This window comes from Theobroma cacao, chromosome 2, assembly GCF_053813885.1.
Source record: "Theobroma cacao isolate CCN51 chromosome 2, ASM5381388v1, whole genome shotgun sequence".
Classification (NCBI taxonomy): domain Eukaryota; kingdom Viridiplantae; phylum Streptophyta; class Magnoliopsida; order Malvales; family Malvaceae; genus Theobroma; species Theobroma cacao.
Genome location: NC_142640.1, coordinates 44,895,215 through 44,921,510, shown reverse-complemented (window position 1 = coordinate 44,921,510; position 26,296 = coordinate 44,895,215). Strand labels below are relative to the sequence as shown.

The 26,296-nt window shown below is 35.8% G+C and overlaps 4 protein-coding genes and 1 non-coding gene across 6 annotated transcripts in view; 3 read left to right on the top strand and 2 right to left on the bottom strand.

The window, feature by feature from the left end:
• The window catches only part of MPK17 (MAP kinase 17), an 81,691-nt gene that overhangs the window by 1,849 nt on the left and 53,546 nt on the right, over positions 1 to 26,296 (top strand). The window lies entirely within an intron of this gene.
• On the bottom strand, positions 733 to 9,636 carry LOC18609785 (O-fucosyltransferase family protein). Its single transcript, XM_007045090.3, has 10 exons — positions 8,955 to 9,636; positions 7,893 to 7,962; positions 6,715 to 6,782; positions 6,500 to 6,588; positions 4,418 to 4,615; positions 4,004 to 4,208; positions 3,673 to 3,840; positions 2,263 to 2,430; positions 1,959 to 2,149; positions 733 to 1,476 (listed from the first exon to the last, which is right to left on the bottom strand). Exons 1-10 carry the CDS (start codon positions 9,318 to 9,320, stop codon positions 1,314 to 1,316), a joined length of 1,686 nt encoding a protein of 561 aa, XP_007045152.1. The 5' UTR covers positions 9,321 to 9,636; the 3' UTR covers positions 733 to 1,313.
• On the bottom strand, positions 11,719 to 12,555 carry LOC18609784 (GroES-like family protein). The gene is made up of 3 exons (XM_007045089.3): positions 12,257 to 12,555; positions 12,017 to 12,156; positions 11,719 to 11,911 (listed from the first exon to the last, which is right to left on the bottom strand). The coding sequence occupies exons 1-3, from the start codon at positions 12,359 to 12,361 to the stop codon at positions 11,863 to 11,865; spliced, it is 294 nt and encodes a 97-aa protein (XP_007045151.2). The 5' UTR covers positions 12,362 to 12,555; the 3' UTR covers positions 11,719 to 11,862.
• Positions 17,045 to 17,126, top strand: TRNAS-AGA (transfer RNA serine (anticodon AGA)). The gene has a single exon. It is a non-coding gene; the product is annotated as a tRNA-Ser (tRNA).
• AST91 (sulfate transporter 91) lies at positions 20,686 to 25,905 on the top strand. 2 transcript variants are annotated; one of them, XM_007045088.3, is made up of 13 exons: positions 20,690 to 21,205; positions 21,299 to 21,347; positions 21,450 to 21,657; positions 21,751 to 21,922; positions 22,181 to 22,246; positions 23,129 to 23,242; positions 23,337 to 23,453; positions 24,370 to 24,496; positions 24,583 to 24,869; positions 24,985 to 25,175; positions 25,282 to 25,367; positions 25,464 to 25,540; positions 25,644 to 25,905. In XM_007045088.3, the coding sequence occupies exons 1-13, from the start codon at positions 20,903 to 20,905 to the stop codon at positions 25,803 to 25,805; spliced, it is 1,959 nt and encodes a 652-aa protein (XP_007045150.1). In that variant the 5' UTR covers positions 20,690 to 20,902; the 3' UTR covers positions 25,806 to 25,905. The 2 variants fall into 2 exon arrangements, with proteins under 2 accessions (XP_088659569.1, XP_007045150.1); XM_088803443.1 differs by lacking the exon at positions 22,181 to 22,246 and having other exon boundaries at positions 20,686 to 21,205.

Here is a 26,296-nt window from a genome sequence, read left to right as displayed (position 1 = left end):
CATCTAGTGCTAATAAGATTTATTAATACATTATAACTGATGGTGATATGACATATTAATATATTAAAATTAATAATAATATGATATATTAATTTATCATGATAACATAATCATATAATATTTTTTTTTCTTCACTTATATTATTATCATATAAATATAAAATATAATAAATATTTTAATTAATAAAAATTAATTAACTATTAATTAGAACATTTTATTTATTTTAAAATAAAAATAAAAAAATTAATTAAATGTAATAAAAAAATTTAAATTTTTTAAAATAATTTAAAAACATTTTTAAAGATTATTCTTAACTTTTATGAGCATCCCCGTCTGTTTACGTCCCCAATGTGAAATGAGTTCTGGTTGGGGTTTGCTTTGGGTTATCCGTCCTTCATGGTCCTCGTGAGTTGCCACCTATGGAGGATACCCAATATGTCATGTCATGTGTTTGGTCGCTGAGAAGAAAACTTAAACAGGCAAGTGGGTGATTAGATGCCGCATCATTGGCAAACAAGACTAAGCAAAACCCATTCCGAAACAGCCATGAACAAAGAACAGTACCAATCCCCGTAGTTCGGGGCCGCGCTCTCCGACTACCGTCTTGAATTTTATCAAGTCGAAGAGCTGTCACGTCCCAAAGTTTTGTTGCTGCGAAGGAGAAATGCTCCTTGTTTCTGCAATGATATGCATAATGCAAAACAAACAGAGAAACGCAGAGATAGGACAATGTCTGTGTAACTAGCATGCATGCCCAAAACTAAAATGATTAAAAGGAATATACAATCCAGCAAGAGTTGCTAACAAAGAAATTCCTGAAATTGGAAAACGTAAAGAGCGTGAACAAAAATTGTACAGTAAAAATCAATACCCTGATTTCTGCGAAATGTACACCAACTTTCTTCCTGCCTTACAATTCCAACTGCAACTAATTTACAAAAATCATAAAACCAGGGTGCAAAAGAATCCGACGTGTTATATCCACAGCTTGTTAGGTACAGCAGCAGCTGCAGCAATCGTGAAACAATCTCCCGTTAATGTTGGGGTAATCCCTCCAATGGCAAAATTGTCAAATTCCGTGTTCTCTGGCGTCATATACAAAGAGATGCAACTCCTCATCAACTCAATCCCGGTGAAATAATTAGATCAATAGATCAATGTGACCTCTGAAATAATCCTCAAAGCTCCCAAAATTGAGGAGGATAAAAAAAATGAAAGAATTAGACACACAAATAAAACAGGGGTCAGCAGCAAGATTTGCTCCCTACATTACAGGAACAAGAAACACCCATCAAAATCCCTCTCCAAGCAGATCACGTAGCTGATGATGATCTTGAATCTTCTGATTTGTTTGTACGACACATGCAATCGGGGCATGGGAAGGTATATATTGAATCATTTGGCCTTTTCAGTTCAAATCCCTTCGAGTCACTATGAGACCGCATATTCAGCATTTGACGCTTGAAACTTTTCCATCTGGAATAAAAAGGAAGGTAAATTGAATCCAGCAGTTCTTCTTTCCAATTATCACAAACAAGAGCATTCTAAAACAACACACAAAGATATGTGTTTCATTGTAGAACATAGCAACTCTCCCTAGATTTTCCCCAAGGACACTTCCAAAATGAAAAATTGCAAACCACCCCATAAAGTATGTACTTCACAAAAGAAGAAAACTAAAATATAAAATCTGAAGTAAAGTGTTTAGTTTAGCTGTTTCAAGATGTATTTCTTCATGTTTATCACCACCAATGTGTCTTTCTACCTACTACAGCCAATAAACAAGGGGAGGAACCAATCCCTTGTTAGCCTGAATCCTGATAGAAATCACCTAATGTCAATCATTTTGGTCCTCCTTTTTCTTTTTTCGCTTTTGTTAAATCAATCATTTTTTATCCTTCAAGGAAAAACAGGCAACCTAAAGTATAGTTTAGGTTTAGCATAAGATAAATCCATACCCGATATTAGGATTATCAAACAGCAATGCTAACTTTCGCTTGTCTGGTCGAATTGTCTTGGAGTGTCCTCCATACAAGTATCTCCTGTGGCCCATCAGAAAATGAGGAAAATTTCCACCTTGAGTTGTGACAAATACCTCACTATGAAGGCAAACAGTATAGTCTATGGCAGCCATCCTGGAAGAAAAGTTCTGAAACCAGTAATCAAGTCAAAAACATGACACAAAATCAAAAAATCTCGAACAATATTATCGAAGGACTACAAGAAATAACAGAGTTGTGAAATCTTGTATATGCTTCCAACCTTATATGGAGCAAGTTCTTCCTCTGATGCCAGCATCTCTTTTGTTTGCAAGTTTGGAAACATTTCCAATAACGGAGCCATTGTTTTCTCAGCATTGTATATTTTTCCAGATGCCAAAAATATATATGTATTGTTATCAAATCCCATTCCCCTAAGCATCAATCCAACCTAACAGGTGCAAGAAAATATTAAATGAATTATCATTGATACAAATGGTGTATATCTTGTGTACATATATATGAACTACCTTGAGAATACTTAAATTAACAACGAACACCATAGCTATAGCAGTTGCAAACTCACCTATGTTGTGTGAATTTTTGTTTTAATCTATCATTTAAATACCAACTTGCACCGGAGCATTTGGCTCATTGGTTGGTGCATTATCCCCCTGCCTAAAGAGCAGGGTTCGAATCCCCCGTACCCCAATTATATAAAAGAAAAAAATACCAACTTTTGATCAAGGTCAGGTAACAGACATATGAAACTGTCAAATAGCCAAGGAAATTCTATAAGCCAGTACAAGAGCAACAATAAGTTATATTTTTTAAGATTCCACAACTTCAAGCAGCACCACAATTCAATAAAGGAGCAAATTCATCCACTTCATGATCTTTAGTACATAAAGAAGCTATTACGCAAATTCACTCTTAAATGTGGAAAGCTATACCAAGCCACCACATCATGCATTTGACAATTACATCAGTTCAGCATAATACTAGTCCACAATGCTTGACACTGGACAACAAAGTACTAGGATATTATATATTATGAACAGGTAAAGGAAGAAAAGAACAAATAACCACTGAACCAGAAAAACAAAAAAGTTCCATAATTACGACATAATAAATGTTTTTGTCAGGGACACATGCTAGACCCTTAAATGCCTGATTTGAAAATTCTAGTTTTCATTCTATTTTAAATTAGTTAATAAAAAATTGGGAATGTTCTTGGCTTAGAGTAGAAATATAAAATATTCATGCTATGACATTTAAATAATGCAATGGTGACTTCTAATAAATTTTGATATTAATCATTTTTATGCCATATATTTATTATTTTTATTCCATTTCTATTTTATCCTTTTCCATTTTATTAATACCCTTTTTATTAATATTTTAAAAACATTCGACGCCAAATAACAACACATTTAAAATATGAACAGAGAAATTTCATTATGTATTAGAGCAATTTGAGAGCCTCTGACTACCATCAGCAAATAAGACCTTAACTTATCAATGAACTAATCAAGAAAACCTATAAACCCATTCCTGAAGCTGTTCTTTACCAACCCTAATCTACCATGTATCATCCCAATCTAACAATAGTAAAATTATCACCAGGCAGAGATTGCTCAAGTTCAATTTTCAATGAAAGCAAATTTATTAACCAACAAAAGTGCAAACACACCTCTAAAGGAGTGAGTGGGCATTTCCCATTAATCCTGATTGCTCCAGGGCGTATAACTCGGCCAGGTTTTGTAAATTTTCCTTTCCAGCCTCTTTCCCTTGCTTTTTTCATGTCTTCTTTTTCTTGCTGCCCACCATCAAATACACAACAAGAGAAAGCAACCATGTCCTGCACATGAAAGAGTATATTATACACTTCTTACACAAATGGAACTGATAATAATGCTATTAGTTTCTACCAGGGAAATTTTACCACCACTAACCGTCATAACAGTAATTTTTTTATATTAAAAGATATCATCATAATACATTTCTATTTAAAAAATACTAACCTCCTCAAAGCGAAGATGTACAGAAACATACTTGCCGCCACTGTTTGCACTGAGCTCTTTCATTCTTGTGACCAAAGTTTCTCCAAGACTTAGTATTGGACTTGAAAACCGTAAAGCTTCATAATTTGCCAGGCATCTGAGTCTTTGGACAGCTGGAGGAGCATCAAATGATAAGCGGTTTGCAAAAGGAGAAATCCTTATAATCCTGAGTCATTCAATCAGAAACCAATTACCTTAAATTAAGACAACAACAAACAGTGAAGATCTCAACAAAACCAAACAACAAAAAAAAATAAACAGTGCACTTTATGATCCTAAGTGATTCAATTATGCATAGAGTCACCATATGTCACTCAAGTAAACAAGCTAAACTTAAAACGAAACAATTATGCAACTGACAATGTTCAAACTCACCTTTCTTCAAGGAGCTTGGGTAGAACTACATCCCTATAATATTGAATGGATGACCAAGCTTTAATTCTGAAGTTGTAAACATTGGTCAGATTATGGTCAAATCGTTCCATTATATACTCAGGAATCTTATTAACAACCCGTACATCATTCTTCAAGGCATTGATGAAAGAATCTTCATCATAGATGTCTTTGAATTTGCTGGAAAAGTAAAAACTTCAGTCAATATAATAACAAAATGACTTGCAAAACATGATATCACATAATGTTTACAAGGTAAATTTTACCTACAGCCCTTGTGGTTTCAACTTTTCCCACATAGCACCCTCTGATTTTTTTTTTTTTTCTTAAATAGCACCTTGTGGTCAAGTTCCATTCCCATAAGAGGTTATGCCATTAATATTATCTAGTAATATTATGAAAATACCCTTAAAAGTGAACAAACAAGATACTTTTTGAATTGAGGGTATTTTGATAATTTTACTTCATGATATTAACAATGCATCAATCTCTAAGAATAGAACTTAATCACATGGTGCTAATTGAGAAAAATATCACAAGGTGCTATGGTGGCAGTTGGTATTTTACTGAGAATGATTGCTCTGAATGTTCTTGTTAGGAAGATAGCATTGCATCGTGAAATTGTTGATTAAAATCCTAAGAAGATCACATTGCATTGTTTGGTTTGGAAGCACTTTACTGGAAATGTAGTATTAATTTACAGAATTACCCTTGTGTATGGAAAAATAAAGTTGAATAAACTTACATTCTTTTTAATGTAAATTTTTAAGTTTTCAAACTTTATCTCTTAAAATAATAAATAATAACATGATAAAAATAACATAATATTTGAATACTAATTACTTAAATATTAAAATATGTGAAGTTACTAAATTTTTATTTTTTATAATAATGCCTATAACTATTAAAAATAATTATTTTTTGTAATAATGCCTAGAATATTACAAGAATAATAAAAATTGTTATCTAAAGAGTTTTCTAATTTTTTTTTATCATTGAACTTCTTTGGGTAATGATTTTTTGCTTTTATTTATTAAAAGTTAGTAGCAATTGCTTTTAATTATGTGAACTTCTTAGGCAACATGGGCAGCACTAAAGACATTCACGACAACTATACTGACCTCGAACGATTTTCCTTGTATCACCAAAGAAAACAAAGATTTTCCTTTTTCATCTGCTTGTTTTGTTTTCTTGAGTTTTTTCTTTAATTTCTCATGAACCAAACAAAGCCAAAGGATTTAAAATAAAGAATTAAGGAGGGGAAATTTTAGAGGTATAGCAAAAGTTAAAAAAAGGTTCATTGCAGAATATGTGGAAAATCCACTTTGCTCTAATTTTTAGCCATACATGCCACCATAATGGTTTAGAACGTTTAAGGATTGAGCTAGGTTTCCCATAGCAATGGGAAAGTTACACTCCCTCCATGAGCAATGGGAATCACATTCCCATTGGTCATTGGAAGGACATTCCCATGGGTATTTTTTACACCAAGCATCGGAATGTCCTTACACCCTATTAAAATACAAGGAAAGTGCCCCACTTCCACTATACCAAATGACTCCTATGTGGGAAAAGCTGAAGCCATGGGTTATAGGTTGAATTTACCCATGCTTATAAGGAACAAAGAGGTGTAATGCATAAAAGAAAGAAATGATGTGTAAAACTACAAAAATGAGGTAAATGGACCTAAAAATTTGAAATCAGGGCTACGTTTGGTTTTAAATTCTTTAAATGCATATTCTTTTCTTTTCTTTTTTCATTTTAACACTTCCCTTGAAAATTTCCTTTCCCTCATACAGCTAATTTCAGTAATATTTTAATAAAAGAGGCTTCACAGCCTAATGCTGCCAATACAGAAAATTTGTATAAGTAGATAAAATCAAGATATCAGGGCACAAATTAGAAGTAGGTAACGTACCACTCCATACCAGAATCAGGTCATATGATATTTATGAGATTAAGCTTCCCAATAAATATTTATTTGTCAGAGAACTGATTACTAGGACTTTTATCACTTAACCTTAATGGTACACAACCAACATGACACAACATATGATCACAAACCTGGGATCCCGCCATATGCTATGATAATGGAAATTAGGGATTAGAAGTGTTGCATTAAGATAGCCTGCCACAGCAACTGCATTGCATATCTACAAAGTATCCAAAACAGCCATGTAGAGAAAATATAATTAACGAGATCATAAAATAGGCAAGCTATTATAAAAACAAGGTAAATCATAAATATGTAATAGAAACTAATAATGAATAAAACCAACCGATGTCCTCTGCTGATTTAAGCCTCCATTTGCCTCAACATATATGTAACCATTCGATTCAGGTAAGTCTATAGTAGTCAAAAGAAAAACAGCTGAATTAGAAAATTTTGAAGGAAATAGTCAACATCCAAAAACCATACTCAGTGCATATAAACATGAAGCATGCATGTACACATGCACGTAGAGAAGACAAGCATGGCAAATACTTCAAATGTGCAAAGCGCCAGAAATGACACCTACAACTCTAAATGTGTGAACTTTACACTAACATGTTAGTGGGGCTCCTGAGGCCCTCACTCGTATTAGGATTCTGGAAAAATTTTAATGAGTTGCTCTCTCCCATAGCCAGACTTCCACATCTTCTCTCCTCCCTCCCTCTCTCACTCTATTCCTTGAAATAGCACTCTCAAACCCTGTTACTCAGGCTCAACAGTTTAAGCGAAAGAAATCATATCAACCAAACATGACACAGGTGTTGGTATGGAACATGCTTTTAACGCAGCTTTAACAGAAGGATAGTTAGCTTCTAATGCTATAAATTCTCCTAGACATAATGGCAAAATGTTATGGCAAAACTTAACCAAATTGCATGTGACAATAAAAGACATACTCTTTAAACTGTCATTAGAATAAAAACCCAATTGCAATGCTTATCACCCCAAGATCATTGACCTCACCAGCCTGACAACCTAGTCAATCAACTTACTGAGTAGTGTGAATTTTTAAACAAACGATGTCTACATGTAATCTAGAAATATAGAGTTGAATATTTATGATTTGTATGAATGGGGAAGGGCCAGGAAGCTGTGCAAATGATTTTAACTCCCTTCAGATGTAACAACAAAAGATGCAAGTGTCTGATTCCAATTCCTTTGTGGTTAGATTCGAGACCTATGCCTGGCAGCCTACCAGCAATTAATACTCAGTTGTGCGCACATATTGGTTTCCCTTATTATTTACACGCCCAAGTCATCACTTAGAAAATGAATAATCTTCCAATTTTTTTATAGTCAACTATTGATGCTTGCAAAAAGTTACCATCAACAACAAACAGAGTACATACAAAATAAAAAGAAGCAAACTTGTTCTCATTTGCCAAAAGTAATGCTAATATCAATGAAGTAATAGAAGCATTATCATGAACTGCTTAAAATAAAATAAAGGGAATAAATTCCTACCTTCAAAAGACTTGTTTACACATGGTCTCCACTCTCCTCCTTTATAGGAATTTCTCCAAATAGTCGAAATCTACAAGAAATTCATTAAAGTTTAGGGTGGATATAATCACAAATCATAAATCAGCATCAGAGGAGTTAACCATTGGATAAAATAAATTCACATAATATAATCAGATTTTATTATAATTCATATTGCTCTTAACAATCACAATGAGAGAAGCTGGAAAAGAAAAAGAGCATATAAGGCACCTAATCAACTAAACATATTATGAAATGATACCATGGCAACTGCTTACCATCCTAGAATTCTTGTAACAAAGTGATTATGTTAATCTTATACCTATACTGTACAAGACCCTATTATCAAATTATCAAGTTAGTGTGGAGGAAGAAACTCATCAATAAATCACCAGTAATGTACAGCCTTAAGATTTAATCATTCAAAGTAAGCTTCTGATCTCAATTAACTGTACTACCAACGGAACCCAGTACAATTATCTTTATCAAGATATCTTTGAAAAAAAAATAAAGACAGCTGGCTAGACGATGCAATTTCCCATGTTATTCAGATCCAGATACAACCCCAAAGATTGATACAGCTGGAAATGAAGCATGTACAACAAGACACAAGGGTCTACTTCCTCAGGAAACAATAGTGAAAATTAAAAAAAAAAAGAATAATGCTAAAAGTGATTCCTTGATTCAGCATTCTATTTTTCTTCGTTCTTCAAATTTAGATAAAAGATAAAAATCGTTACTTTATTTTAAAATTTCAAGAATTTGGAGAATTATTCAAATTTACTTGAGTCTAATTCAAACAAATAACATAACATAAAATCATCAGCAAAGAAAACAACTAACTACATTGTCCAAATTCCTCAAAATTCTACCAAGATCCAAACCCAGAAGAAAAATATGAAAATTAAACTCAAAATTTGGAATGATTCAACAAACAAATCCGACCCAAAACAGACAACCATAAAAAGTCCGACCCGCATTCATAAAATCCAAGAACCCATCTAAATTGACTAAAAAGGAACAAATCAAAAACCAGTAACTCACCGCATCAGCGGAGGAATTATCGCCACACATATCGATTTTAAGCTTTTCATAAACCTGGGGACTCCGGTAAACAGAGCCGGGTGCGGGTCGATGCTTAACAATGGGAACCACATCAAACGAAACGGTGCCCATGTACAGAAGCATCCCAGAGATGTAAATGAGAGGAGCAAAGAGGAAAATCCCTTGTCGACGAAGAAGAACAGAGAGAAGTAACCATGCAAGTCGATGGGCTATGGTCCGCCCAGGTTGGAACGGACCAAACCGACCCGACTTCCTTCCGTGGCGGTACCTCGGTGACCGTAATGGTGATGCCGGAGGTGATGGGGTGCTGTGGCCGCTACTAGGAATCCTATTTTTCGCGTGCATTTGAAAAAAAAACAAACAAATATTTCTTCGGGGTTTTTTTATTCCGTTGAGTTTCTTTCTTTTTTTTTTTTTCTTGTTGGCTACGTCATAGAGGAAGATGAAAGCTCCGCAAGTGTTTTTCCTTTTTTGTTCTCTTTTCTCTCCTGCGAATGGGGGAGAGAGAAAGGAGATGTTTTTTGTTCGTAGTGATTGAAACAGAGGGGAGAGAAAGAGGAGAGAGCACGTGCACGTGCACGTGCTGTTTGGGAGAGAAGGAGGGAAAGAGAGGAGGGATTAGGAGGTGTGTTTGGAAGGGAAAGTATTTGTCTTGTTGGTTCAACTTATAAATATCACGCGTATGTTTTTCTTCATTTTATTTATGATGGATTGTTCTATTCTTTCTTTTTATTGACCTTTTGAATTAATTGGTCTTTTTGGTCAATATGGTGATTCACGCATCCTTGGATTGCTCTTTTATTTTTTTATTATATATGGGAAAAATTAGTATTACAAATGCTAAGGTAAATATGGTTTAGGATCATCTTGATATTTTTGTTTCATTATATCAACCAGACTAGTAATTGGAGTGAACTTATCTCTACTAAATTTTTCAAGTTATCACCTTACTTCAAACTCAATAATCTTTAGTATATGCGAGTAATATTTCAATTCATGAGAACGATCATACAAATAATCAATGATAAAAATTTTCGTCTGAAGAGATTTGATTAGTTTTGGTAGACAAATTTTGATCATGTCATTAAAAGAGTGGCCTTGGAAAACTAAGAGAAGGCGCAATCACCTCATGAAAAATCCCAAAGAAAATTAATATCAACTATAATTATCATTCTTATCCAAAAAAGTGATGGTGGCGTCATAATAAGAGCAAATAAGACGGTATATTATCCTATATAATTTTTGTAGGATAAAGATGATGAAATAGGAGGTCGCAGTCGCTTTGTAGGTTAGTGATTCTCTTCTCTTCATATTTGCCAATGGGAAAATGTGGGGCCACGTGCGCTGGCGACAGAGAATAAACCCGGCGTGTACCGGTTGGCGCTTTCGTGCCCAGGATTGGGGGCGTGTTTGGCGACGCCATTGAGTTGGGTCGTAACACCTTATTATTGCCCAGCCACGAGTTGGCGACTCGTTGCAACTTGTGCTCGCCGCCTACTTTTATAATATAAATATTTCCACGAGTATCGAGTAAATAAAATTTTATGTATTTTGTTTTTCAGAAAATATTTTAATTTTTTAAAAAAACTTTTAAATTTGATTTTATGATATATATAATAAACATTATAAATCTCATCTACCTACATATCTTAATATTTAGATACGAAACTTTGAATTTAAAATTTAAAATTCTAAATTCTAATCAATATGATTTTTCCTTTCAAACAACTTCTTTTTCCATAAATTATATATGCATATCAAAAAGATGAAAAGAATCACATGTTTTAGAACTCTTGGTTCGGTACTCATCTCTTAAAGGAAGAAGAGTTAGAACCGAAAGTTGATGATATCCTCTGCACTTGCATCTCGCCATCAGAAAATAAAATAAAAAAGGAAAGAGCCAAAGCAGTTGTCTCTCATAATACCATGTGGTGTAGTGCATTTCATTATCTAATCATGGCACTCGTTGGCAAATCATGTGAGACTGAAATCGTGTCGAAATTTTAATTTATTTTTTATATCATCTGTTTAATATAATAATTTAGTGGAGCGCCCAACTTCCACGGGGATACTGAGAAAAGAAGCAGCCCAAAGATATGATTTTAAGAGCATGGACTTCCCTCAAAGCATGTCACCCATCCTTGGCTTCCCACATAAAAAAGCTTCCCTTCCTTGGATTTAACTAGATCCATAACAACAAAACTCAATTAGGAACATTAATAGTATATATACATACATTATTACATTCGTTTAATTTGTTGTGTCTTAGGACATAAAAGCATATATAAAAACCTAGTAAGAATTTCCCTCATTTTGCTATCATGGACAAGTTGAAACTTCATTTGAATGATTTCCAAAACTAAACAAAAACAAAGGATTTTAGAGTGAGAGTTGCCATCAATTGTTTGATATGAAAAGTATGGCCGTTTGCATCTTTGTCATTGCACTGTTCATTTGAAGAATTATGGTCCTAAATTAAATTCGGCACATGATTGGACAAATCATCCCCAATTCCATCCAATTGGCTGCTCTACTTAAATTGACAGCAACTACACACAGCAGAATAACAATAATACTAACAATTGGTAAATCACTTCCTTAATCAACATCCAAATCAAGTTAACATCCACCAGAGAGCAAGCCGATGACTACCAAGTCTTCATCAAAAACAAGGTAGCACCACAGTAACCATCTTATAATTCAATTAAGAAAACGACGTATTATCAATCAAGCAAGAATACAGTGGAGCAGAAAAGGATAGTGTTTCCATTAGCAAATTCCAATTCTAATGATTAATCAGTTCCATCCAATTCAATTAAAACCCCCAGACCCAAAGCTAACCCCCTCCAACACTGACAAAGCTCATAAACTTAAATCATTGAACCAATTATTCATGGAGAGTGCCTAAAATATCCTCATCTCTATACAAGTGAAACCTGCAAACAAAAAACAAAACCCAAAAACAGTTCATTTTATCAAACCAACCAAAAATTTCAACAAGGAAAAAAAAAAAAACCAAAAACAGAGTTTTGTGAGCATACTCTTTCTCGCCAAGCTTGACTTGAGAACCCCCAAACTCAGGCAAAAGAACAGTGTCACCTTCTTTAAAAGGCACTGGGATCGTTTTCCCTTCCCTGTCTCTTGTTCCTGGGCCCACGGCCACCACTCTCCCGGAGTTCAGCTGTTTTGTTATTTTTAATAATCAAATCAATCAAAACCGTTCAATCACAAAAAAATGAAAAGCAAAAATAGAGTAAGAAATTTTGAAGTGAAAAAATTACCTTGGTGGATTTCTCAGGGAGGAGAATGCCAGCGGTGGTTTTGGAAGGAGGAAGGATTTTCTCAACAAGAACTCTGTTAAAGGTTGGAATCAAACGCTTCGCCATTTGAAGCTTAATTTGGGTCTTCTCTTTTCTTTCACTGGTGTAAGTGAAATGAAGATGGGATTGCTAGTATTATAGGAGAAATGAGACGAGGAGGAGGGATCGCTTATTGGCTTGGGGTTCAAGATCTGGAGGATGATAGAACCTTCTAGGCGTTAGGGTTTTAGGAGTCCACTTCTCTCAGGGTTTAAGAAATCGAGGGGAATGGACCGCATCGTGTTTTTCTTCTTGTTATGATATGTAGTCCGGAGCAATTTGAGTTGAGCCCAATCTCATATCCAATTTAAACAACTAAAGCCCACGTTTACAGTTAGGAGACTGGACTCGAGGTTTCAATTAGGCCTTGATCTCAAAGCCCTTATCAATCACCACTACAAGACTTCCAATGTCTCTTTTTAATGGTGGCTTGGTGGGCTACTTCGTGGGGATGACCTTGCGTCATTCCTTCGACCCCCTTGAAACGACGCAAGGTCATCCCCTCTTACCTTATTTGTTTGTTCTTGTTATGGGAGTTCTTTCTTGTATGTTAAATTCCGCTAGAACAAGGCCTCATTGCTTATTATCCATGCTGTAGTAGAATCAAGCTTAATCATCTTTATTTTTGTTGATGATATGATGATTTTATGAAATGATGTAAGCATTCAATGGTACAAGTCTTTAATGTTTTGCAATCTTTCTATCAGTTATTAGTTGGCCTTTAACTGAACCTGCTAAGAGTGAGCTCTTTCATACAAACATGTCTAGTAGTGAGCTGTTGGAAATTCAACAATTGCAAGATATTTGGGTGTGCCCCTTTCTTTTAGATAGCTAAGTGACAAGGATTGCCAGCCTTTGATTTAAATAATCACCGTGTTAGGATCAATTGCTGGGCAGCTCAGAGACTATCCTATAATGGAAGGCTACAGTTGATTTAGTCTCTTGTGTTTAACCTTCATATTACTATTGCGGCATGTTCCTTCTTCCTAAGAAAGTTAGAAAAAGAGTTGTTCAACTATGTTCTTATCTCTTATGGAAGGGTCAAGAAGTAGATGCAAGGGGAGCTAAAGTTAGTTGGACAGCAAGCAATCTATTATCCAAAAAAAAGTGGCCTACACCTAAACATATTTTCATATGGAATGTTGCCCTATGTTTTGGAGCAAATTGGGGCTTTATTTACTCTAGCTGGCTCCCCTTGGGTTGCTAGGATCACAGCCTATCTCTTAAAAACCAGAAGTTTTATTGCAAATTAGCTGTCCTCAACATTGCAGTTGGGTTTCGAGGAAGCTTTGGCACTGAGGGGTACTGCCAGAGCTTTTATTAAGCATAAGGTTGGACATAGTAAAAATATTTTCTTCTAGTTTGATGATTGCCTCTCTTCTGGCGCTTTCCTAACTAAGTTTGGCAGAAGGAACTTCACAACTCATTCCTATTCCTGAAGATGCTACAGTGGCTTTTTGTGTATAAGAATGGTGAGTGGATGTGGCCTCTTACCAATACTCTGGAGTTGCAGCAAATCAAGATGATGTGTTGTCAGAAAATTGAGAATAAATTCTTATTTCTTAAATTGTATTTAAATTTTAATTACCATACAAAAATAAATAAACAGGTGATGCTTTTTCAGATGCGATATCAGCTAAAGAAATCATAAGTATGCACCATAAACTTCAACGTTTAGACATATTGCACCTGTCTTTTGGTTCTCTGGGTACAGTTAATGTATGCCTTTCTATCTGGAACAATAGTCCACCACGTCCATTATCAATATCTTTTATACCTATTTTTTGATGCTTTAAGATATAATGTATGTAGACACACTGAGGATGAGCATCTAAATCATCAATTCCGACCGGCTAAGGGAGGGATCTATATCGTGATTTAATATATTTATACTGGGTGATATGGGCAGGAAAGTGGTAGAATTATTGGCTAAATTAGATGTCCAACCCATACCTCTATCACATCAGGACTGCCATGTTCATTGTGCTGTTGCGGAAATTATTTCTTTTTTCTACTCTTTATCATTACAAAAATATCGAAGTGTTGGACACTCAAAACATTCAGATACTTGTAAGAAATACATATTCATGAATTTATTATTTAATATTCATGCCATTTATAAGAATTTTAGGCTTAGCAATATTATCCTGGTGAAAAGATTTTTGAAGGTAATCCCAAGTATATATATTTCTTTTTCCTCATAAAACGAGGGTGTCAAGTCTAATAACCTATATAATTTTGAATTAAAAAGTGTGTATCTCACCCGAAGGAACCAACTTTTCCCATCATACTAAATCTATACTGATTTTTGTAATATAATTTCAATACAATTCCTTCTCGTCCCTGATTTACAGGCACTTGACTTCTTTTATAAGTAAATTTTGATTTTCCTTTTGCTAATTTCCTCAAAAGAAAAGAAATATGCGTTGAACATATCCAATGCATGTAGATTACCAAAAATAAAGTGGACAGGCACTGAGAGGTTCACCTTAACCAGGCCGACATTATCATGCATGCAGTTTTCTTTGATATAAAGAGAAAATTCCAGACCATGTGTGATGGAACCAACTTGTTGGAACCCAAAGCAAAGCCATGTTGAACATGATCTCTCCCACCAGTTGTTTGTTTTATAGAAGAAAAAGGGGTCGTGTTACAATCCAACTCCAATTACCTTTTGAAGTATGGTTGACATTGCTAGGGCCACATTTACGTGTCAACAATATTCCATCACCAGCACCAGCTTTGCCTTCGCCATCCAAATTGTGGATGGGCTAATGCCTGTCTGTGGTTCAAAATGTTTCCAATAAAACGGAAAAACTGCATTTTCCTTCAGCCTTCAGGATCATCACAAAACTGTTTTTGCAGAACCCTGTTAGTGTTATCTAGAAAAGAAACCTTTTAAAAGTGGGGTGGCGCCTACCTTTTGTAGCGTTTACTTTTGTTGCTAGCTTTTACAAAATTCTCTTTCAAGAATTAGTCCTTCAGGGGAAGTTACATCCAGGACCCAACATTTCTAACACACATATATATCTTTTCTTTAAAAGAAACAGTGAGAACCATAGGCTTTGAATGTTAAATCATGCAGCAAAGTAACCAGTCAGCTTTAGGTGTTGCAAGCAATTCAAGCCAGGAGTTTGCTGAAAGTGGCTGCAGATTCAATCAGAGTGATAAAGCATGGAACAGTGAGTCAGAATCGGTGTCACTGTCTCATTCACATGGCTGATAAAGATGTGTTTATAGCATCAAACACCTTTATGATCACATCAACAGTTTGATATCAGTGTTAATTTAATTGCACTTAACTAACTCAACTGTCTCCAAATGCTGCGTTATTCTCTATAACAGAAACTCAGCTTTGGGCTTAACTCCTAGCATTTTAAGTTATCGCAATGAAAAAGAAACAAAGTTATCCTCATACACAAGGCATATCATCTATACATCTTTCCTATATTCCCTATTTATCCTATTGAAAAATAAAAAAGCTTCTCGTGTCAAATAAGAGACGGTGATATTGATCAGTGGGTCTCCTTGGTAATCATACTGCAATTAACCCAACATCCAACTTAAGGTCTTACTGTAACTAATATTATCAACAAGCAATGTTACATCTCTTGTAGTACTAGTAATTTATCTTTTATCAAGCAATCGACCAAATGTTTTATGGGGGACAGTTAATAACATGTATTGTTTCGTAACAGCATTTCCTGCCTGTCCTGTCTTACCGATTGCTTCCTTCAGCGCGCACATGCCGTAATATTGATAGCATTTACAAATCTATCTTTGTAACAGCTTTACCCACCATAAATCTAAGATATTTGTAACTGTTTTTGCTTTTGGATGCTGCTGCACAAGTTGTTCAATTACGTATTCATCTGTTTTTCTAATTCCTGAGCTCAAATCCTTTAGGATATCAAGCCTAAATCATGCCCATAAGTTTGAGTTTGGGACGGGTATGTTTCAAGTAGGAGTTTTCTTTCTTGTCTAAATATAACGGCGTTTTGTAAGTAACCTTTGCTTTTTAACAAAGCCCTTTAGACTCTTGAGGGTTTTGAGGGGAAATCTCCTAGTCCCAAATGGAAAGTCGCTTTAGTGCTTTTTTGCTTCTTTGTTCATGATGAGTTATGTAAAGTGGGTCCAGTCTGAGATACGAAGGACCTCTTGAAGGTGGTCTCTGGTCCTGTTTCAACTTTTAGGTAATAGCCGTGGATGCTGGAGTGGAGAGCGATAATGAATTGGCATTAGTGCGCTTTTTCACCCAATGCCTTGAATTCTAGTCCCTCCTCCTAACCCATCATGGCAACAACTGCTCTCAGTGCTTGTTTTGGGCAGCTTCTGTACCCCAAAATACAAGCAGGGCTAATCAGTTTCCAGCTTCCATAAACGTTGAGATTGACCTTCTAGCAGCTAAAAGCCGAAGTTTCAGAATTGAGCTTTCGAAAAAAAAAGCTGATATATGGACAAGTTTTATACATTTCCTTGACCAACAACAGTCCTAGTAATTTACAATAATTTCAATTTGACTTCACTACTTTATACAGTTCCAATTGAGGTAATCAATTTCTTATATACAAACAATTCATTTATTTACTCTATATATTAATGGTATGGGATCAATCAGCTCTCTGGTACCTTCTTTTTCCTTTATAGGAAGAGAGGGAAAAAATGATTAATGAAGTCAGAAGTTTTAAATTACGAGGAAGTTACCGCAGGGTGGGCGTGCCGGAGTGGTTATCGGGCATGACTAGAAATCATGTGGGCTCTGCCCGCGCAGGTTCGAATCCTGCCGCCCACGCCTATTTCCTTTTTACCTTCTTGAAAGATCAAGCCTAACACCAACGTTCTTTTTTCTTATTATTTTTAGACCTTTTTGTTTGGTTGGGAATCTTTCTTTTGGTTTTTTTTTTTTTAATTCCCTTTTTACCTTCTGGGAAGATGAAGCCTATCAAAAACGGTTCACCCATTCCCTTTTGCCCAATTGGAAATAATTATTTTCTCAGAGAAAGTAGATAAATATGATTACCGCATAACTTTAGAATCTATGCTTCCTTCCCCTGCAGAAAGAAGAGAAGCGATCACAAAGTTGAACACAACCTACTTACAACATCATCAGCTTTTCAATCAAGCTGCTGTTTAATCAATTTGATTGATTTCGCATGTTAGAAGCCCGTCGACAGATGAGGATTGAATTCATGTTAAACCATCCAAACCTTTTTGCACTTATCAATTTCGGTATGTAAAATATATACTATTTTATTTCGATAGTCAAAAAGTATGATTACTTCAAAAAAGAGTATACTGAGAAAATAATTTAACGTATTCATAAATTTCTTATTTATTTTTAAGTAATCAAATACTTTAAGATTTCTCTAATTATCATAAACTATATAGTAATACCAATCATGACTGTTGGTTGGTATGGTGTTAAAGGCAAAGAATCTTAACCTCCACAACATTTCACATTGACTAATTCCTTTTGTTTTCTTGATCCCTACGTAGTTAAGTCTTACGGGATTCAAAGTACTTGAATTTGACGGACAATGATAGTGATTGCAATCTAACTCAATTTCAAACATACTTTTAATGTGTATATGTCTTGTCTGATTAATTCGGACTATCCATCAAATTTATACGACTATGGGGTTTCAAAGCTGGAGAGCATTTTCACATTGAATTAGCTTTTACCAGATTCCCTGCGTTCCCTTATAAATTTGGGGGAAAACAACATATAAAATGAAAAGGAAAACACCAAACTGTCACGTGGGGGGTTAGTTTAAGTGGTGGAATGAAGCAGAAGACGAGCAACTAGCTTCTTTCACATACTGTAACCTTGTGACCAACCCCATTCATAGAATGCTTGGCCGCAATCATACACAAGGCAACAAAAAGCAACCGACTGCAACCAAAATTTCGCGGTTGCCACTCAAGATTAGAGGGCGGTGGACCAATTAAATAAAGTTTGATGTGTTTGATCTCGAGTAATGAAGATAAGAACCTCCAAAAATTAATCATCACTCCCTTCACACTCTCTTTTTATCTTTTCTTCCTACCTTTGACGATATGGCTTCTTGTCTTTATGTCAAAACATTCCTTTTCTCCTTTACCAAATGATTATCTACCTTTCATTCTTGGACCAATCTCTTTCTCTACACGTATTCTTCCATTCATAAATTCTAAATGCAAAGGAAAATGAAAAGGAAATGGAAAATTGCAACCCTTTGTTTTTTTTTTTTTTTTTTCCTTTGGAGAATCTTGATGAGGGAAAAATTAAAAAGGTATATATATATAGCTTTAAAGATTCTTCAAAATTAGAAGAGCAAATGCCCACTTAGATGATACGAATTAGGCCATTTAAAAGGCTATCATTAGAGTCTTGAAAAAGACACAGTTCTTTGGGGACCGGTTTTGCCTTTTAGTCATATTCTCAACCACTACAATTTTTCAATGCATTGATTAGACCTACTTACACACGTTTGATGCTAATGATTTACGAATGGAATTTGTGTGTGAATGATATTAAAAATATGTTTAAGGAATCAAGATTCCGCAAGGTTTTTTGAGAGGTTGGTATTAGATTGGAATAATACAATTTCACAAAGCCGATTATTGAGTAAGCTTTTTGTCTAGATTTTCGATTGAAATAAATTATCCAACATGGTGATAAAATACTCTAGAAAGTGCTTTAGCACAATTGATGATGAATTATTGGAGTTCAAAAAGTCCGGTGTGGTATAAGGTTAATTTGATTCAACCGCCCTCTGCACAACCGTGAACAAGTAATCTCTAATTGTTTGTAAGTCATCACTGAGAGGGCACGGCACTGATTAACATTTGACCATGCAAGTCATCTAACACTGTATCTGTGGGGTCCAAGAAAGAAAGATTTATCTTGACTAAGTGCAGGAGCAGTTCGAAGGTGGTGGGGTGGTAGTGATTTAATTCATAATTTTATATGATTAACTTTTAATCATTCCTCCTATAAAATCCTGAACAAATATTAGGCAATATGTAAGCAGGAAGAATAAAAAAGGCACCAAAACTAGATATAGGTTTTTGCTTCACCAGCTAGTTATATAATGCTGTGCAAAATTTCCATATACTCCTTTTCCTCAAGAGCTAATAAGACTGCAATTGTAGCCATACTCTACCCATCAGATTCATAAACAAGCAGTTCTGGAAAGTGACTGCAGGCCGCCATGGCCACCATCCCTAGCTCTCTCTATATACAAATATATCAGAAATTAAGAAGTGGAAATGGAGAGATCAGGTGCATGTATAGCTCAGAACATATATTCCATATTCTGCATTCGAAACATGCAATATATGCATGACATTGGCACACCCCTTTATGTAACTAATTAGCTTAATCCAACTGGCAGCTGAAAATATATTAGTTGCCTCATCACTTTTGCACACAAACTATTTGCATGCTTAATTTACTTGACGTACTTGATTAATACTTTCGTAAATAGCCACCTCCTCCCACGCTTCGCTCATGAATTTATTCCATGCCCATTGTCCTATTAAATATTACAACTAGACGTGGAGGGCAAAAAAACAAACTACTTATGTCCGGTCTCTTTTTTATTGCCTCTATTGAACTTTTACCCAAATTATATATTTTCAAAAAGTTTGATTAATTTATTATATTTCATGTTAAAATTTAAAAATTTTATTCTGTAAAATTGGTGTTCATGGTTTTTAGTATAAAAAATAATTTTAGAATATAGGTACTTACGAAAATATGACAATTTAATTGAAACATTCCAAAATAAGATGGACAAAGACTATGAGACAGAGGGAGCAATTAATAGTGCAAAATGCATTATTGCTTACGTCTCTCCTTATTTCGGTCATATATATACATATATATATATATATGTCACTATTTTAATTATTGTAGTTCAAAAAATCTAATGTGCAATTCAAACAAAAAAACTTTTTAAATGTTAGACCTTATAATTAATTAACCCATTAATCAAAATGCAATTGACCTTTTCTCTATAAATCTACTTTACAGCTTACAAGCTCTACTTCATTGAAATGGCATTCCTTTTTTGTTTTTGTTTCTCTAGATGGGTACTCAAGATAGATAATGGTGCTCCTTTTTTGGTGCTGAAAATGAACAAATATTTAATATTCTTCATGTAATTTTAATTTTTAATTACAAGCACTTTCATACTATTTAATATTCTTCATGTCATTTTATCCCTAAAATTTTGTTGATAGTTTGAGCAAAATTGCTAAAATTGTTATTCCTTTTTTATAAGGAGAGATATTAGACTGTGTCTCTCCCACCACTGGCTGCATGTAGATTCATGTGCGCATTTTTGTGCAAGACGCAGAAGAAAAGAGGTAGGTGGGCTCACCAACAATGCCATATTGATAAGGCTCGCCTCTCTCTATCACTCTTCCTCTTTAGGCACTGTTGTTCTCTATTAGACAAGTACTAGTTTGTTTGTTAGCGGTCTCTCTGGAGAAGTTGATTTGATGGGGGAAGGGACGCTCATAAATTAGAGCATTCCTCAACCAAAACAAGCTACACCAAATTCAGTTTATTTTTCCACCACCATGGAGCTTAATGCTACCACCATGCAGCACCCTCAAACCTGCCTAGAAATAACCATGGAGGTTCATCAAGTTGTCCCACCACCCCATAAGAGCACCATTCACAAGCTTAAATCAAGGCTCAAAGAAACTTTCTTCCCTGATGACCCTTTGCGCCAATTCAAAGGACAGCCAACGAGGAAGAAATGGATTCTTGCAGCTCAATACATCTTCCCTATTCTCCAATGGGGTCCGAATTATAGCTTCAAACTCTTCAAATCGGATATTGTTGCCGGACTTACCATTGCCAGCTTAGCCATCCCACAGGTCACTCCAAAAAAAATCTTGTTTTTTTTCCTCTTTATCTGATGGTAATTAGAATGGTTATCCATTCATTTGATCTCAAATTTTTTACCTCAGGGTATCAGTTATGCTAAGCTTGCTAGTCTACAACCAATTGTTGGTCTCTGTGAGTGACTCTGCTCTTTTAGTAAGCTTATTTGCAACTTTGAAATTTCCTGTTTGATTGGATTTTCATTTGGTAAAGCTTGTTTATTCCTTGTTGGTCTAGATTCCAGCTTTGTGCCTCCTCTTGTATATGCTGTACTTGGAAGCTCCAGGGACCTTGCAGTAGGGCCTGTTTCCATAGCTTCACTTATACTTGGATCCATGCTTCGGCAAGAAGTATCCCCTGCCAATGATCCTGTCTTGTTTCTGCAACTAGCCTTTACTACAACTTTCTTTGCTGGTTTTTTCCAAGCTTCTTTGGGATTTTTAAGGTGAACTTGTCCTTTCGTTTTAAACACATCTTTGCTTTTTTTTAAAAAAAAATTAAATAACCTTTCTGATGATTTCTGGTGAAATGTGAGCAGGCTTGGATTTATCATTGATTTTCTCTCAAAGGCTACTCTTATCGGGTTCATGGCTGGGGCTGCTATCATTGTTTCTTTGCAGCAGCTGAAAAGCCTTCTTGGAATCACTCATTTTACTAAACAAATGGGTTTGGTACCTGTTTTGAGCTCCGTTTTCCACAATACAAAGGAGGTATTGTATTTTACTCTGTAGTCTGAACTAATCTTTTCTGTATATGTAAATGTCACTTACATGGTAATTGCCTGTAGCCAACTACTGCTTGCCATAACCTCTGCTTTTTTCGGTAACTTGATAACTCTTACTAAAACTTCTTATCTCTTAGCAGTTAGCAGCCAACTCATTCATGTGTGGCTTGCCATAACCTCTGCTCATATTTGTTCTTATCATAAATTTATGTGTGGTGTTTCTTTTTTCTTGCTTCTCATGCAGTGGTCATGGCAAACAATACTGATGGGGTTCTGCTTTCTAGTGTTCCTGCTAGTGGCAAGACATGTTGTACGTCTTATTACTCCTCCTCTCTTTGTCTTCAAGTCCCATATGGAATCTGCTATCTTTATCGCTCAAAAGGACGCTCTTAACCGCCTAACAATCGAACCTATCACTCACTCAAAAACAAACCCCCCGTTAATTTCATTGTGGACGGTTTCAATCATCTACATTCACTATTTTCTTACATCTGGTCCCCGGTGCTATATTTTACCAACCAGAAAGCCTAATGTTGATGATTTGACTCCTTTCTGGCCTGCATGGATAACATGTGTCATGTATTTCCATGGTCTGGGTGGTCATAGTTTCTCCAAATGATTACTATATTACGTTTTTTTTTTCTTTTTAGTTCTTCTATGTGGACACCCTGCCAATCCTGAGTCCTGAGAGCGATATTAAATGGATTATTGACCATTTGCAACTTGAGGAAAAGAAGCCGAGATTTGAAAAAAACCTTGTCTGGGAGGCTTAAACTTTCAGCTTGGACATATCAGCATAACATGTATGGGCTCTATTAGCCCTTTAGTCCTTTAGCCCTCATAAGATTAATAGCTGGTTTGGATGTGCGGGGCAGTACGGTGGGATCCCTCCCGACTACACTGACCCCCTAAACAGCATTAGACTTGTCGTGATAGCACTGTCCCGCACATCCAAACAGACTCTAAGCGGGTGACTTTTGCACACAAAAGGGCCTTGGTTCTTAATTTGAGCCACAGGCTCATATGATAACGATCCAATCATAGGTTAAATCCTTGATACCCTGCAGAGTTGACTCAGATGCAATGCAAGCCACATCAGATAGTTGGTCCCACATGAAAGTCTAATAGAATACTCTCTGACAACAGTTTGGTTATTGCATTGACTATCAAACTTGGGGTGTGTGCCATGCAGAGCATGAGAAGACCAAATCTGTTTTGGATCTCAGCTGGGGCTCCTCTTGTTTCTGTGATCCTCTCTACACTCGTGGTTTTTGCATTCAAAGCTGAGCATCATGGCATCAGTATAGTAAGTATCCTGGGTCCCTCACTTAGTAACTCCTAGTATATATTGCTCCCCTTTTTTGTTTCTTACAGTTAATTGGTGTGCTCCACTCACTTAGATTGGAAAATTGCAACAAGGATTAAATCCTCCTTCATGGAATATGCTGCAATTTCATGGAAGCCACCTTGGACTGTCAATTAAAGCTGGCCTTGTTACTGGAATTATTTCCCTCACTGTAAGTTGTCTTAATTCCTTTTTATCCGAATCTTTTCAATAATTAACTTGACACCTCATTGAAAAGAAAAAACAAATGAGTCCGCCAATCACAATTAAACTAAATGGAGAAGTTCTTTACAAAATTTCCATGTTACCTTCGTATCAAACGCTATCAGGAGAGGGTTTCGCCCGTGCTTATACCTTGATTTGTATGGAGTTGCACAACAAGTTGTTAAACTGATGCTTTAAGCTTTGCATATCAGTAAGTAGGCACAGCTTTATTAAACCTAAACAGATTTCAAGCCAATTGGCAGATCGAAGACAAACCGTTTAAAGCTTGACGTACAGTGGAAACATGCATACAATAATTAAATGGCCGGTTGGCCACGGCAAATTTATTTTGAAGTCGGAGCTGAAGAAAATTTCGCAGACCACGATACATCCTTACGGTAATATACATTGATGAGCCAATAGCTGGCTTGTCAGATTGTTGAACAAGTTAACAAAGGAGGTAAAGTTAAAAGGACCGACTTCTTCGAGTGAAATGAACACCCCTTGGCGGCCTGGCAACTTTCACAGTGAAGTAAAAGATAAGATACTGGTTCAACCTGCAGATGATGAAAATTTAGTGAAATTTATTGAAGGAAAAGCTAAAGGGGGTAGAATAAGAGCATGGACTTCTTAGCCAAAATGAACCAGTTCATATTTTGAAAACAGATTAAAGATCGTTCCAAAACCTCTAATCAAAATGGTATGCTTTTTTTTTTTTTTTTTTTGCATAAAACTTCATATAATCAAGTTCAGTATTTTTTAAAACAAGACAACACCATGCCTGCATCTATACTTAAAATGAAAGATAAATTACTTGTAAGAATATTTCGGAAAGAACAGAAATCTGTTTAGCCATTGCTTTAATTCAACCTGGTATTAAACAGGAAGGCATTGCAGTAGGAAGGACTTTTGCTGCTCTTAAGAATTACAAAGTGGATGGCAACAAGGAAATGATGGCAATTGGGCTGATGAACATGGTTGGCTCCTCCACTTCCTGCTATGTCACAACAGGTAGACACCTACTCCAGCAGGCTATTAATCTTACAAAAAGCTTCTTCTTAAGCAGCTAATTAACCTCTACATAATTTTCCTATCAGGTGCTTTCTCCCGATCAGCTGTTAATCACAATGCAGGAGCCAAAACTGCGGTCTCTAACATAGTAATGTCAATTACGGTTATGGTGACCCTCCTCTTCCTCATGCCTTTATTCCAGTACACACCAAACGTCGTGCTGGGAGCTATCATTGTGTCAGCAGTAGTTGGCCTTATAGACATTCCAGCAGCCTATCAAATTTGGAAGATTGACAAATTTGATTTCATTGTGATGTTATGTGCGTTCTTTGGTGTTATCTTTATCTCTGTCCAAGATGGTCTTGCCATTGCAGTAAGTTCTCTTCTCACACCTTCAGATGGTCTATATGCAATTCCATAAGTCATGCCTGAATGAATTTCTTTAGTCGTGATTAAGCTAAAGTTATGGGAGTATGAATAATGGCCAGGTTGGAATCTCCATTTTCAAGATCCTCCTGCAAATTACTAGGCCAAAGACAGTGATGCTAGGGAACATTCCTGGGACAGATATTTACCGTAATCTTCACCATTACAAGGAATCCATGAAGATCCCTGGTTTCCTCATTCTAAGCGTCGAAGCTCCAATCAACTTTGCTAATTCAACATATCTGAATGAGAGGTTGGTTATCACTTCACAGACTTCGTTTGTAGAGAATGCCTTACTGTCTTCAGATTGTTTATTCTGTGTACCTCTTTCGCTTTATGATTGGGCTTCCCTTCCAAAGGATTTTGAGATGGGTTGAAGATTATGAAGCAGAAGAAGATCTTAAAAAGCAGTCAAGCCTTCGATTTGTGATTTTAGAGATGTCAGGTAAGTCTTGTCTCAATCTGCTTATTGGTTCCATATTGTTCCCTACTATTCAACATACTCTGTAACCAACATGCTTTTTGTCCGTGTTTTGTCCAGCGGTGAGTGCCATAGACACGAGTGGTGTATCACTCATTAAAGAACTGAAGAAAGCAATGGAAAAGAAGGGCGTTGAGGTAATTAAGTCTCCAATCTGAACAAACATTTTCATCACTAGTTCTTTTGCTGCATGTATGTCTTTATATATTCAAAATTCTAATGCTCTCATTGACATCACAGCTTGTGCTGGTGAATCCTCTGGGTGAGGTGATGGAAAAATTGCAAAAATCGGACGAAGCTGGTGATTTCATGGGACCAGACAGCTTATTCTTGACAGTAGGGGAGGCTGTCACTACGCTTTCATCAACAATAAAAGGCCAATCATCAAATCATGTAGTATGAAGAATGTTACCTGACATATATAGCTATCGGTTCCGGGTTTTACAGTGGGAATATCGAAGTATTTGATAATATTAAAAATCAAGCCAAATCTGATTTTCCACATTCTCCTTGTTGACTATCTTCCTCTGCTTACCATAGTCCATAGCTGCTCTCCTGCTTCAGATACACTGGTTTGTGCTTGCAAAGACATTAAAACTTACTAGTAGTGCTTGCAATGTCCTTGCATTTGGCCATACTCTCCAATAAAACGTTAGTACTATGTTTGGTAAGAGGATAGAAGGAAAATGGATCCATTTGTACTTTGTTTTCTCCTCCAAATCTAATCCTTTCAAAATGAGAGGAACCTGATTATAGGTTAACCTAATCTTACTTAATAGAGTTAAGTAATGCAGAATATTAGATAACAAAGTACCCATTCCATCCCTAAATTGAGCCCCAAGCTCCTTGACTTTTTCCCCTCGTTGTGAAAGGAGAAACAGAAGAGAAAGAAA